Source organism: Dendrobates tinctorius, unplaced genomic scaffold (genome assembly GCF_039654945.1).
Source record: "Dendrobates tinctorius isolate UK_male_01 unplaced genomic scaffold, ASM3965494v1 ptg000023l, whole genome shotgun sequence".
In the NCBI taxonomy this organism is placed as follows: Eukaryota; Metazoa; Chordata; class Amphibia; order Anura; family Dendrobatidae; genus Dendrobates; species Dendrobates tinctorius.
The window spans coordinates 7,961,162-7,977,160 of record NW_027361691.1 but is presented as its reverse complement, the minus strand read 5'-3'; the positions used below and the strand labels follow the sequence as shown (position 1 = coordinate 7,977,160).

Sequence of the window (15,999 nt, the reverse complement as noted above, 5' to 3'; positions counted from 1 at the left end):
AGACTATAACTAATATAATACTGCCCTTATGCACAAGAAAATAACTACTATAATACTGCCCCCTATGTACAAGAATATAACTACTATAGTACTTTCCCTATGTACAAGAATATAACGACTATAATACTGCCCCTATGTACAAGAATGTAACTACTATAATACTGCTCCTATGTACAAGAATATAACTACTATAATACTGCCCCATGTACAAGAATGTAACTACTATAATATTGCTCCTATGTACAAGAATATAACTACTATAATACTGCTCCTATGTACAAGAATATAATTACTATAATACAGCCCCTATGTACAAGAATATAACTACTATAATACTGCTCCTATGTACAAGAATATAATTACTATAATACAGCCCCTATGTACAAGAATATAACTACTATAATACTGCTCCTATATACAAGAATATAGCTAATATAATACTGCCCCCTATGTACAAGAATATAACTACTATAATACTGCCCCCTATGTACAAGAATATAACTACTATAATACTGCCCCCTACGTACAAGAATATAACTACTATAATACTGCTCCTATGTACAAGAATATAACTACTATAATACTGCTCCTATGTACAAGAATATAACTACTATAATACTGCTCCTATATACAAGAATATAACTACTATAATACTGCTCCCATGTACAAGAATATAACTACTATAATACTGCCCCTATGTACAAGAATGTAACTACTATAATACTGCTCCTATGTACAAGAATATAACTACTATAATACTGCCCCATGTACAAGAATGTAACTACTATAATATTGCTCCTATGTACAAGAATATAACTTCTATAATACTGTCCCTATGTACAAGAATATAACTACTATAATACTGATCCTATGTACAAGAATATAACTACTATAATACTGCTCCTATGTACAAGAATATAACTACTATAATACAGCCCCTATGTACAAGAATATAACTACTATATTACTGCTCCTATGTACAAGAATATAACTACTATAATACTGCTCCTATGTACAAGAATATAACTACTATAATACTGCTCCTATGTACAAGAATATAATTACTATAATACAGCCCCTATGTACAAGAATATAACTACTATAATACTGCTCCTATGTACAAGAATATAATTACTATAATACAGCCCCTATGTACAAGAATATAACTACTATAATACTGCCCCTATGTACAAGAATATAATTACTATAATACAGCCCCTATGTACAAAAATATAACTACTATAATACTGCTCCTATGTACAAGAATATAACTACTATAATACTGCTCCTATGTACAAGAATATAATTACTATAATACTGCTCCCTATGTACAAGAATATAGCTAATATAATACTGCTCCTATGTACAAGAATATAACTACTATAATACTGCCCCTATGTACAAGAATATAATTACTATAATACAGCCCCTATGTACAAAAATATAACTACTATAATACTGCTCCTATGTACAAGAATATAACTACTATAATACTGCTCCTATGTACAAGAATATAACTACTATAATACTGCTCCTATGTACAAGAATATAACTACTATAATACTGCCCCTATGTACAAGAATATAACTACTATAATACTGCTCCTATGTACAAGAATATAATTACTATAATACTGCTCCCTATGTACAAGAATTTAGCTAATATAATACTGCTCCTATGTACAAGAATATAACTACTATAATACTGCCCCTATGTACAAGAATATAATTACTATAATACAGCCCCTATGTACAAAAATATAACTACTATAATACTGCTCCTATGTACAAGAATATAACTACTATAATACTGCTCCTATGTACAAGAATATAATTACTATAATACTGCTCCCTATGTACAAGAATATAGCTAATATAATACTGCTCCTATGTACAAGAATATAACTACTATAATACTGCCCCTATGTACAAGAATATAATTACTATAATACAGCCCCTATGTACAAGAATATAACTACTATAATACTGCCCCTATGTACAAGAATATAACTACTATAATACTGCTGCTATGTACAAGAATGTAACTACTATAATATTGCTCCAATGTACAAGAATATAACTACTATAATACTGTCCCTATGTACAAGAATATAACTAGTTTAATGCTGCTCCTATGTACAAGACTATAACTAATATAATACTGCCCTTATGCACAAGAAAATAATTACTATAATACTGCCCCCTATGTACAAGAATATAACTACTATAGTACTTTCCCTATGTACAAGAATATAACGACTATAATACTGCCCCTATGTACAAGAATGTAACTACTATAATACTGCTCCTATGTACAAGAATATAACTACTATAATACTGCCCCATGTACAAGAATGTAACTACTATAATATTGCTCCTATGTACAAGAATATAACTACTATAATACTGCTCCTATGTACAAGAATATAATTACTATAATACAGCCCCTATGTGCAAGAATATAACTACTATAATACTGCTCCTATGTACAAGAATATAATTACTATAATACAGCCCCTATGTACAAGAATATAACTACTATAATACTGCTCCTATATACAAGAATATAGCTAATATAATACTGCCCCCTATGTACAAGAATATAACTACTATAATACTGCCCCCTATGTACAAGAATATAACTACTATAATACTGCCCCCTACGTACAAGAATATAACTACTATAATACTGCTCCTATGTACAAGAATATAACTACTATAATACTGCTCCTATGTACAAGAATATAACTACTATAATACTGCTCCTATATACAAGAATATAACTACTATAATACTGCTCCCATGTACAAGAATATAACTACTATAATACTGCCCCTATGTACAAGAATGTAACTACTATAATACTGCTCCTATGTACAAGAATATAACTACTATAATACTGCCCCATGTACAAGAATGTAACTACTATAATATTGCTCCTATGTACAAGAATATAACTTCTATAATACTGTCCCTATGTACAAGAATATAACTACTATAATACTGCTCCTATGTACAAGAATATAACTACTATAATACTGCTCCTATGTACAAGAATATAACTACTATAATACAGCCCCTATGTACAAGAATATAACTACTATATTACTGCTCCTATGTACAAGAATATAACTACTATAATACTGCTCCTATGTACAAGAATATAACTACTATAATACTGCTCCTATGTACAAGAATATAATTACTATAATACAGCCCCTATGTACAAGAATATAACTACTATAATACTGCTCCTATGTACAAGAATATAATTACTATAATACAGCCCCTATGTACAAGAATATAACTACTATAATACTGCCCCTATGTACAAGAATATAATTACTATAATACAGCCCCTATGTACAAAAATATAACTACTATAATACTGCTCCTATGTACAAGAATATAACTACTATAATACTGCTCCTATGTACAAGAATATAATTACTATAATACTGCTCCCTATGTACAAGAATATAGCTAATATAATACTGCTCCTATGTACAAGAATATAACTACTATAATACTGCCCCTATGTACAAGAATATAATTACTATAATACAGCCCCTATGTACAAAAATATAACTACTATAATACTGCTCCTATGTACAAGAATATAACTACTATAATACTGCTCCTATGTACAAGAATATAACTACTATAATACTGCTCCTATGTACAAGAATATAACTACTATAATACTGCCCCTATGTACAAGAATATAACTACTATAATACTGCTCCTATGTACAAGAATATAATTACTATAATACTGCTCCCTATGTACAAGAATTTAGCTAATATAATACTGCTCCTATGTACAAGAATATAACTACTATAATACTGCCCCTATGTACAAGAATATAATTACTATAATACAGCCCCTATGTACAAAAATATAACTACTATAATACTGCTCCTATGTACAAGAATATAACTACTATAATACTGCTCCTATGTACAAGAATATAATTACTATAATACTGCTCCCTATGTACAAGAATATAGCTAATATAATACTGCTCCTATGTACAAGAATATAACTACTATAATACTGCCCCTATGTACAAGAATATAATTACTATAATACAGCCCCTATGTACAAAAATATAACTACTATAATACTGCTCCTATGTACAAGAATATAACTACTATAATACTGCTCCTATGTACAAGAATATAATTACTATAATACTGCTCCCTATGTACAAGAATATAGCTAATATAATACTGCTCCTATGTACAAGAATATAACTACTATAATACTGCCCCTATGTACAAGAATATAATTACTATAATACAGCCCCTATGTACAAGAATATAACTACTATAATACTGCCCCTATGTACAAGAATATAACTACTATAATACTGCCCCTATGTACAAGAATGTAACTACTATAATATTGCTCCAATGTACAAGAATATAACTACTATAATACTGTCCCTATGTACAAGAATATAACTAGTTTAATGCTGCTCCTATGTACAAGACTATAACTAATATAATACTGCCCTTATGCACAAGAAAATAATTACTATAATACTGCCCCCTATGTACAAGAATATAACTACTATAGTACTTTCCCTATGTACAAGAATATAACGACTATAATACTGCCCCTATGTACAAGAATGTAACTACTATAATACTGCTCCTATGTACAAGAATATAACTACTATAATACTGCCCCATGTACAAGAATGTAACTACTATAATATTGCTCCTATGTACAAGAATATAACTACTATAATACTGCTCCTATGTACAAGAATATAATTACTATAATACAGCCCCTATGTGCAAGAATATAACTACTATAATACTGCTCCTATGTACAAGAATATAATTACTATAATACAGCCCCTATGTACAAGAATATAACTACTATAATACTGCTCCTATATACAAGAATATAGCTAATATAATACTGCCCCCTATGTACAAGAATATAACTACTATAATACTGCCCCCTATGTACAAGAATATAACTACTATAATACTGCCCCCTACGTACAAGAATATAACTACTATAATACTGCTCCTATGTACAAGAATATAACTACTATAATACTGCTCCTATGTACAAGAATATAACTACTATAATACTGCTCCTATATACAAGAATATAACTACTATAATACTGCTCCCATGTACAAGAATATAACTACTATAATACTGCCCCTATGTACAAGAATGTAACTACTATAATACTGCTCCTATGTACAAGAATATAACTACTATAATACTGCCCCATGTACAAGAATGTAACTACTATAATATTGCTCCTATGTACAAGAATATAACTTCTATAATACTGTCCCTATGTACAAGAATATAACTACTATAATACTGCTCCTATGTACAAGAATATAACTACTATAATACTGCTCCTATGTACAAGAATATAACTACTATAATACAGCCCCTATGTACAAGAATATAACTACTATATTACTGCTCCTATGTACAAGAATATAACTACTATAATACTGCTCCTATGTACAAGAATATAACTACTATAATACTGCTCCTATGTACAAGAATATAATTACTATAATACAGCCCCTATGTACAAGAATATAACTACTATAATACTGCTCCTATGTACAAGAATATAATTACTATAATACAGCCCCTATGAACAAGAATATAACTACTATAATACTGCCCCTATGTACAAGAATATAATTACTATAATACAGCCCCTATGTACAAAAATATAACTACTATAATACTGCTCCTATGTACAAGAATATAACTACTATAATACTGCTCCTATGTACAAGAATATAATTACTATAATACTGCTCCCTATGTACAAGAATATAGCTAATATAATACTGCTCCTATGTACAAGAATATAACTACTATAATACTGCCCCTATGTACAAGAATATAATTACTATAATACAGCCCCTATGTACAAAAATATAACTACTATAATACTGCTCCTATGTACAAGAATATAACTACTATAATACTGCTCCTATGTACAAGAATATAACTACTATAATACTGCTCCTATGTACAAGAATATAACTACTATAATACTGCCCCTATGTACAAGAATATAACTACTATAATACTGCTCCTATGTACAAGAATATAATTACTATAATACTGCTCCCTATGTACAAGAATATAGCTAATATAATACTGCTCCTATGTACAAGAATATAACTACTATAATACTGCCCCTATGTACAAGAATATAATTACTATAATACAGCCCCTATGTACAAAAATATAACTACTATAATACTGCTCCTATGTACAAGAATATAACTACTATAATACTGCCCCTATGTACAAGAATATAACTACTATAATACTGCTCCCTATGTACAAGAATATAGCTAATATAATACTGCTCCTATGTACAAGAATATATAACTACTATAATACTGTCCTGTGTGCTTCCCGAATTTAGCAATTTCATTCATCAAATGAATCCAGAACGGTTTTAATAGTTTTTGTCTTTTTAAGGGGCATTCCTTATTCAGGTGCGCTGCCAGTGGTGCGACGTGAGGTAATTTGTAATCTAGAGTAGACCTAACCTCCCTAGTAGATGCTCACAATTCATTTCTTGCACTAATACTCACAAAAGTTTGGATCTCTCTGATCTTAGTGATCATTCATCTACGGCCTCTTTGGTGACCTCACGCTTTGTTCACACCTTGCAGTTTTTTCATTGTTGCTGTAATGAGGTCTGGCTGGTAATGAGCCTCACCATATCAGTTGACAGGGAAACTTGCCTTTGGTTGCATAAATTAACGGAAATGTAATAATATATGTCAGTCATTCAAATGGAATACTGTGCCATAGGCTGTGTTTTAGGCCATTTTTTAGGGAGTGTTTCAGGGTGTGTTTTAGGCTGTGTTCACATGGGTCGCTTTTGTCACTGTGCTGTATTATACTTCGTTTGTTTTATATGTACTTCAAAATAATCATTTGTAAAAGTACAAGTTATTGCACAAAAGCAAAGGCTTATTGTCTTCCTCCAACCAAAAAAAAAGACAATTAAAAAATTTTTTGGGGGTGATTATAAAGGAAACTGATTCAATTTTCCTGCCACAGTTTGGCTTGTGACCGGGTTGGAGATTGGAAAAATTGCTCGTATTTGCTGGATTTTTCTGCCAGGAAATAAAGAAAACCATATTTTCGTTTCGCGCCAGGGATTCAGTCTGGGACAATGCAGTTTTGTCATTTTGTGGCCAGTGAATAATCCTAATAAAGTAAAACATTAATTGCTCAGTATTTCACCGGTCTGTAGTAGCGTTAGTGCCGTTCATCGTACACAGCAGATGGTCTCAAGCTCCATAAAGGTGTAATTGTTCTTCTCCACAAAAAATTCTAAGCCATCAGAGAAAACAAAAATGCAAATCTTTGAGCTTGCGTACCCTGCGTCCTGGTTATTCATCTTGTCGGGCACCAGAGCAATGGCACAGTAGCCAGGGACCTACCTAGAAATCATGGCGCCCATAGACAGAGTCCATAGTAGACCCCTTCATCGCCCCTCCCAAAAAATATTCGGCTGGTCAGGGCACATAAGTTGTAGAAGGGTATGCATCCAAACATTTAAGCACAGGGAGAGGGACTTGTATTTCAGCTTATAAACACATAAACAGCGCCCCTGCTAAAGCTTCTTAGTGTTCTCACACACGATCATACCCCTTTTATAGCTCCTATACAGTATGATGCCCACCACCACACACACACACAGTATGTTTCCACAACAGTAAATTCTTCCACAGAATTTGCCCCCACAGTACCCCCCACACTGTTCACCCCACAGTAGGATGTCCCCACAGGTCTTCATTACAGTGTGATGCCCTAGTAGTTACCCCCACATAGTATGAAGCCCCCATAGCCCATACACAGTATTATGACCTCCACATAACATCGTGATGTCGCCACAACTCCCCACACAGAATGATGGCCCTCGTAGCCTCCACACAGTATTATGATCCCCACAACCCTCCACGTAATATTATGTCTCCACAACTCCCCACACAGAATGATGTCCCCCCCCCGTAGCCTCCACACAGTATTATGATCCGAACAAAATATGATGTCCCCACAGCCCCCACTCATACAGTGTGACACATGTAGTATAATGGCTCCACAGCACCTTCCCCCAGTTTGATGGACCTCACAGACCCCTACATAGTATGAGGCCCAAAAGAGCCTTGACAAAAAAAAAACTCACCTAGCCCCGTTTCCCTGGCAAATTTTTCTGGTCTGTGCACTGTGTGGACTAAGGCACCGCACAGCAGGCACGATACAATGACATCATCATGCCAGCTGCACCGAGGTTCAGATGCGCGGCTGAATGGTGGCACGAGAGGCTCGCTGTTCCATCATTGTATTCAATTGTATCTACATTTTGGGGATGTAGATGCCTTTGATATTGAACTGCCAGCACCAGGTTCCCCCCCAGTTTGTGGACCCTACAGCTGCTATGAGCTATGCGCCGATTGCAACTACATTTAATTTTTAGACTCTAGATAATTTCACAATTATCTCTCTTCCTCCAATGCTTGAATAAATGAAAAATCAAGCAATTTCATAACAAGTCTTGATTCACAATTTCCATTTTCATGTGTTCGCTTCAGTGCTGACCTACATTTACATTAAAGCAGTCTTAAAGGAACTTCATGGGTGCCCAGCATTGGGAGCAAGGATTCTTAGGGAACCTCATGGGTGCCCAGCATTGGGAGCAAGGATTCTTGGGGAACCCTCATGGGTGCCTAACATGGAAGCAAGGATTCCTATGGAAGCCTCACGGGTTCCCAACATGGGAGCAAGGATTCTTGGGAAATCTCATGGGTGACAAAGCATGAGAGCAAGTAGTCTTGAGGAACCTCCTAGGTGCTCAGCTTGGGAGCAGTGATTTTTGGGTAACATTATTGGTGCCCAGCATGGGAGCAAGGATCATGGGGAACCGCATGGGTGTTAGAATTTTTGGATAACCTCAAGGGTACCTATCTTAGAAGCAAGGATTCTTGAGTAACCTCATGGATGTTTTGTACTGACATTGTGGAAATTTGTCAGCGAGATATTATCACTACAAATCAGCAAATCGATTTGCACAACCCTGTTATAGCTGCCATGTCAGGAGTCTGTGGCCGCTGGACATTTGCCTTCAAATCTTTGTTCATACCGAAATTCCCAAGAACCTGTTCTGATTAGTACAGTAGGCCCTACTTGACATCATACGTGTGACCCTCCGAACCGATGATGTACAAATCAGAAGAGGTGCCAGTGATTCCAGCAGGTAAGAGGCGGATCGCAAGGTTCAAATTCAGCGGCCACAGACTAACGACATGGCCGCTGAACAGAGTCCTGTGAATGTATTCCCTCGCCCCCAGAATCTCCTTTTGATTCTTGCAGATCATAACTTCTACTTCACATACGTCCTCCAGTCGTAGCGTCTTCTCTGTCGTACTGGCTTCCATTGTTATTAATAATGTTTCCGTTCTGTTAAAGGGACGAGGAAACCTGAACCATGAAAAAGAGATGTTTGCTCATGATCACCCTCCTGTGAAAACCTTAGAAGACGCTGTGGAGATATTAAGGCCTACAGCCATTATAGGTGGGTAGAAAACTATTCGTGTTGAAGCTTTGCTGATAATCAGTATTATATGTAAAACTAGATGGAGGCCCAATGCTATCGCATCGGGAGGGCGGTAATGTCACGATGGGGGCTGCTTTGCAGCATTGAGAATCTCTCCCCCCATGAGCTCACCCACCTATCCACTCTTCCCCATGTGCTGACTTCTCCCATCTGTGCTCTCTTCTTTGACCTATCTACCCCATGTGCTATCCCCCTTGTCTGCTGTCTCTCTCCTTCCTGTGCTGTGTTCTTCCTCCATGTGCTGTCCCGTTTGAGCTGTCTCCCCCCTGTGCTCTGTCTCTCACCCCTGTGTCTGACCGTGTACAGAACATACCACAGCTCCTGGGCAGGGGAGGAAGCAAAAAACAATACTGACATTACAGCAGGAGATCGCAAAGGATACATTTTGTGAGGTAAAATATTATTTAAAAACAGTCAGGTAAATATTTTACCTCACAAAATGAATCCTCTGTGATCCCCTACTGTAATGTCAGTATTGTCTTTTGCTTCCTCCCCTGCCCAGGAGAGGTGGTATGCTCCGTACACGGTCAGACACAGACAATTTTTAAAATGAACTTGCGTTCGTGGGAAAACCCCTTTAATGTGACCGGCTTCCTCTGCCTGTAAACATGTTGCGCATCTGACGCCGGGATCAGCCGAATGATTCACTGCGCCTGCTCGGAATTCGCGCAGGCGCAGTGCGACGGTGTTATGCTGGTGGTACTGCGCAAGAGGCTGCATGAGTGTGTGTGTGTGGTGCGACGGTGTAACACTGGTGGTACCGCGAAATGGGTTGGTACCAGCAGCAGTTTCCACATTGAGACACCCATCACTTGGGTGTCCCAATATGGTGGTCGGTGAACTTTCTCCGCTTGGAATTCTGGGATACGGTGACATCTGGACAGAACAGGAAATGAAAACATTACAAGGCAATTATATAAATAGAAGGGCAGCACAGAGAACTTCTCAGTCAGGCTCTACTTTAGGGTGGATTCTCCCTATGTAAAGCATTGCCTTCATCATAGGCTTTCATTGTAGCATTATGACTTCATGAAGGCTTTTATATCTGATATTTGCAGTTATATTTCTAAATGTCTATGACTGCACTTCCTGCCTGTGTGTCGTTGGTGCATATTATGGCATGACCTGGTCTACAGGAGGATTCTCTTGTACCCTGGTGGGCCAGGCTGGCCCTGCAAAAGAACTTGAAGAGGACATGTTGAAATCCCAGTCTACTTTGAAATCTTTGCATGGGAGAGACCTTGCTGATGAAGTATAACTACCTGATGTTTTGTTGCTGTGCTCTGTCTTGCCATGGTGTTTGACCTTGGATATGAAACTGTCTTCTACACCCTCACCTTTGCAGCTGAGTCTGAATTCAAGTCGCCTAAACATCTGTTTCTTTCTGTTAGTTTAATATAATTCCTGAAAGTACGGTAAAGAGAACCAAATATAACAAATCAGTCAAAAATATAGTTTTTATTTTTTATTTAATGCGGAAAGTTATCCAATATCACATGTCTGTGAATGGCAAATATACGTGAACCTTTATTTTCAAAATTTGGTGTGATCTCTTTATGCAGCAATAGCTGCAGCTAAATGTTTCTGGTAATTGTTGTTTAATCCTGCACATCAGCTTGGAGGAATTTTAGCCTGTTGCGCCCTACAAAACAGCTTCACATCTGTTATGTTGGTTTTCTCCCATGAACTGTTTGATTCAGGTCCTTCTACAATATTTCTATAGGATTAAGGTCAGGACTGAGACTTGGCCATTCCAAAACTTTATCTTTATTCTTCTTTCGTCATTCTTTTGTAGAACAACTTGTGCTCTTTGGTGTCATTCTCTTGCTGCATGACCTACCATCTCATGAGATTCGACTCATGCCCTGATGTCCGGACATTTTCCTTTAAAATTTAAAATTTGCTGATAAAATTCAGAATTCACTGTTGAATCGATGATGGCAGCTAACCTGGCTTAGATGCAGCAAAACAGGCCCCAACCATGACACTACCACCATCGTGTTTCACAGATGGTATGAGATTTTTATGCAGTGTTTTATATTTTTCTCCAAGCATCATTCTTCTCATTTAAACCAAAAAGCTCTATTTCGGTCTCCTCTGTCCACAAAACATTGTTCAAGTAGCTTTCTAACTTGTCAAGTGATCTTTAGCAACCTGCAGATGGGCAGTAGTGTTCTTTATGGAGAGCAGTGGTTTTCTTTGCGCAATCCTGCAATGCACACCATTGTTTAGCGTTCTACTGATGGTAAACTCATGAACATTAGTATTGGCTAACATGAGAGGCCTTTAGTTGCTTAGTGGTTACCTTGGGTGCCTTTGCAAGTATTATATGCCTTGCTTTTGGAGAGGTCTATGATGGTCGACCACTCTTGTAGATGGTAAATATGATCTTGCATTTCCTCCATCTGTCTGATTAATTGAGTTCATACTCTTTACAAATGATTTTGTAACCTTTTCGAGCCTGATGTGCATCAACAACTCTTCTTCTGAGGCTGTCAGAAATCTCCTTTGTTCATACCATGGTACACTTCCATAAACATGTGTTGTGTAGATTTAGTTTTAGATCAAATTTATGAAGAAATATGGAAAATTCTGGAAGATTCTGGAACTTTCAAGCACCCACTATATTTTTTGTTTCTTTTGTAATTGGACTTACAAGTCACATGTTCTGTTTGCATTTCATAGGTGTTGCTGCTATTGGAGGTGCATTTACAGAGAAGATTTTGAAAAACATGGCTGCTTTCAACCAACGACCAATTATATTTGCACTAAGTAATCCGACCAGCAAGGCAGAGTGTACGGCCGAGCAGTGCTACCAGCTGACAGAGGTATGGGACTCTTTCGCCTTGTTCCGGACTGTGTCCATGGGACCTCATCTGCCAATAGCTTTACCTGAGGCAAAGGAGAGAAAAAGGAGTAATGGATTCAAGAGTAAATATAAAAGTACAAAATTTATTATTTAGCACATGCAACTGTGGCTTTTTTGGTGCACCGCTTTTTATCCTTCCCCTTCTCGGTCTGTCCTGCTTGCGTCTTATGACTTTTGCAATTCTTTGCTATTGATATGTTATTTGTCTGTGCATGTGCTAAATAATAAATTTTGTACTTTTATATTTACTCTTGAATCCATTACTCCTTTTTCTCTCCTTTGGCTCAATTATGTATGGAGTGGAATCCTCTATGTAATGGCGGTTTATTTATCCAGGTTACCGCCTATTTTTTCATGCAGAGTATTGGGCGTCGTTTTGTGTCTCAATAGCTTTACCTGTAGACAGGGCTAGAGCCAATGGCAAACGCTGGAAGTCAGGTGATTGATACATCACTCTATGGGATTTTGCAAAAAGGGAAATATATTAGTAAAAGTTGACTCTCTTTTTCTACTATAAGTTAGGAAAATACTAAAATATGTGATCCTGGGAGTTACTAATGACTTAAGAACTCACATGTAACAATTATCATTTGGGCAATGGGGTACATTATGGAGGACAAAGGGCACCAGAGCAGCAATAAAAATTAGGGCTTTTTCAGGAGCTGATTGCCACCACCACACAATGACAAGATGTCCTCTTCCCCACTAAATAGGATGTGGCCAAGACCACCAGAGGGTGAGACTTCTTTCTCCAAGGATCCCATAATTACCAAATAATTAGAGTTCTGCCTGTTGATTGGTCGCTTAAAGTGTAACCACGTCGTATTGTTTATTCTATAAATCAATAGTACACCTGAAAATTAGAAACTTTGTAATGTATCTTATCAGAGAAATCTGCTTATTTCACCTCCTAGATTGATCTTTCACTTTCAATTTATGAGTAAAAGTCTGTAAAATCTGTCTTCAATGAAGACAGATTTTCTCCTTCGCCTCATTGGGGGACACAGATACTGTGGTGTATGCTTCTGCCGCTAGGAGGCTGACACTACATTAAGTGAAAAGAAGAGGTTACCTCCTCCTCCTTCGTATACACCCTCGCCCCTATTGCGGGCGGAACTCAGTTTTTTGCTTATTGTCCATGGAGGCACACACGTCTGGTTTTGCTCCTGACTTTTTCTTTTTTTTTTTCCTTTTCCCATGAAGATGAGACAGGGGCGATGGACCCTATTGAAAGGGTCCGATCTCCCCAAACCATCAACGGGCGAGCACGTGTTGAGTATCGTCTCCACGTATCCTCTCCCGCACCGTGGGACATATCTGGGCCGTTTTCCCCCACACCTTTTTTTATTTTATTTTTACCGTCTATGAAGATGAGACAGGGGCAACGGATCCTATTGAAAGGGTCCGATTTCCCCAAACCATCAACGAGCGAGCATGTGCGAGTGTCCCTCCACGTATCCTCTCCCGCGACGTGGGACACAGTGCCAGGCTTATCTCTGACCACCCCTAGGTATTGAAACCATGGGCTGTACAGAGGCACAAGACTAGTCCGTGCGGCCCCATTGCTCCACCAATGCTTAGACTGCGGTGCTGCAAGGCGGCGGAAAGTCCCTCTCCTCATCCCCTGAAGAGTTTAGATGGAGCTAGGGTGCCTGCACCGTCCTTATTTTGTCAAGGCCCCCTGACATACCTAAGCTGGGAAGCTGAAGAGGATCGTCAGTGAGGAGAGGGCCTGGGAGGGCTCCTGCAGCGAAGATCCGGTGCTGGAGCCCTTAGCTGACAGATGCCACCAGCCAGTGGCTGCAGAGCGGTGCGGAGAAGCCCGCGCCAGTAAGTAGCGCTATTTTTTTTGTGGCGCCATAGTTGCCCCCCCGTACCAAAACCCCCCGTCGCGGGCAGGGGATAAATTGAGGCCGCGGCTGTAACCGAAGCTAGGCCGCGTCCAGAAGTTCCGCCTCCGGGCCGCGTGTCACTTCCGGTGGCCCGCCCCCCAGGCCTGGGCGGCGGGGGATAAATTTAGTAGACCCAGAAGTACTGCCCCTGGACCAGTTTATATGCTGGCTGTCCGCCCCACAGCTGGTGGCACGCGATTTATGTGCGGAGGCGTCCAGGAACGGGGGGGGGGGGCACAGGACTGGGGTAAGTGCTGCCCGGGAGACCACAGGGAAAACGAGGTGCTACCTCCTTCCCCCTATCCCCAGCACCGGACAGATACAGCATGTCTGAAGAAGCAGCATGCATCTCTTGTCGGGCTGCGTTTCCGCAGTGATTATGATTAAGTGATTATGCAAAGCCGGCGACTCCAAACTCGCCCAGGAGCCCTCTCCTGCAACCGAACCCACAATGCTGGTGTGGGCAGACCGCAGAGGACAAGGCTCGGGATTCCCGCTGTGCAGCGCCCGGAACCTGACGCCTAACAGAACCTCAGTGTCCGTCCTCCCGTGACCGCGACCAATGGGCCAAGCCACCCAGAGTGGGTCCTATCACTGTCACAGTTCATGCAATTGAGTCCCTTCAGGCCTCAGATGGGGGCAGGGACAGTGGCTCGCCGGACTTAGAGGGGACCTCCACCTCACAAGAGCCTCGCGCCTGCAGGGGCCGCTCTCACTCCAGGCAGACCCGAAGGAAACGAATCCACACGGTGTCGCCCAGTCCATCCGGTGCCTTGGCATCCGTAAGTTCTGCTTCTCGCTCCCCGTCACCAGTGGTTGATAGCGAGCAGACCTCAGAATTCGACTCAGACGAGCCCCTTGACCTGGATACTCCAGCGTCACGTGAAACAGTGGACAGCCTCATAGAATCAATCAGGCCTTGGGGATAGAGGATGATCCCACAGCGGCTACGGGGCATGAAGTGGCATGTAAGCAAGTGAAGCGCCCGCACAGAATTTTTTCCTCTCACCCGGTGTTTGAGGACATAGTGCAGCGGCACAGAGAACGTCCATACAGGCGTTTCTCGGGTCAAAAGGCACTCTAAACAAGGTATCCGTTTGCTCTGGACCTCCGTAAAAAATGGATGGAATCCCCGATGGTGGATCCTCCGGTTTCATGCCTAGCCACTAAGACCCTGCTATCCGCCCCTAGTGTTTCCTCAATTAAGGATCCCACGGATCGCCTGATAGCTTAGCTCGCTCACTATATGAGGCATCAGGGTCAGAAACATTAAACAAGGTCGCGCAGGAGCAGGATTTACCTGCAGAGATTTCGGAGGTCGCAGGTCAGATGGTGATGGCCGGAGACTATGTAATCAATGCGCCTTTGGATGCGGACAATTGCTCGGCACTTGCTACCGCTAATGCAATTTCTATCAGAAGAGCCCTAAGGTTAAGGACATGGCGAGCCGATTCTACTTCTAAGAAGTCCTTGACTTCCCTGCCTTATCAGTGCAGCCACCTATTTGGACAACTTATCTCCAACTCCACAGGAGGAAGGAGCGGGTTTGTCCCTCAACAAAAGTTCAAAACGCTTTTTCGTCACCCGTTTTCAGGCA

General features: G+C 39.4%; 1 protein-coding gene across 2 annotated transcripts in view; it reads left to right on the top strand.

Annotated features, from left to right (window-relative positions):
- ME3 (malic enzyme 3) overlaps positions 1-15,999 on the top strand; it is a 241,663-nt gene that overhangs the window by 212,154 nt on the left and 13,510 nt on the right. For both annotated transcript variants that reach the window (XM_073569246.1, XM_073569247.1), the window contains 2 exons: positions 9,494-9,599; positions 12,327-12,469. In XM_073569246.1, the coding sequence (XP_073425347.1) occupies positions 9,494-9,599; positions 12,327-12,469 (249 nt within the window). The remainder of the gene's footprint in view (positions 1-9,493; positions 9,600-12,326; positions 12,470-15,999) is intronic.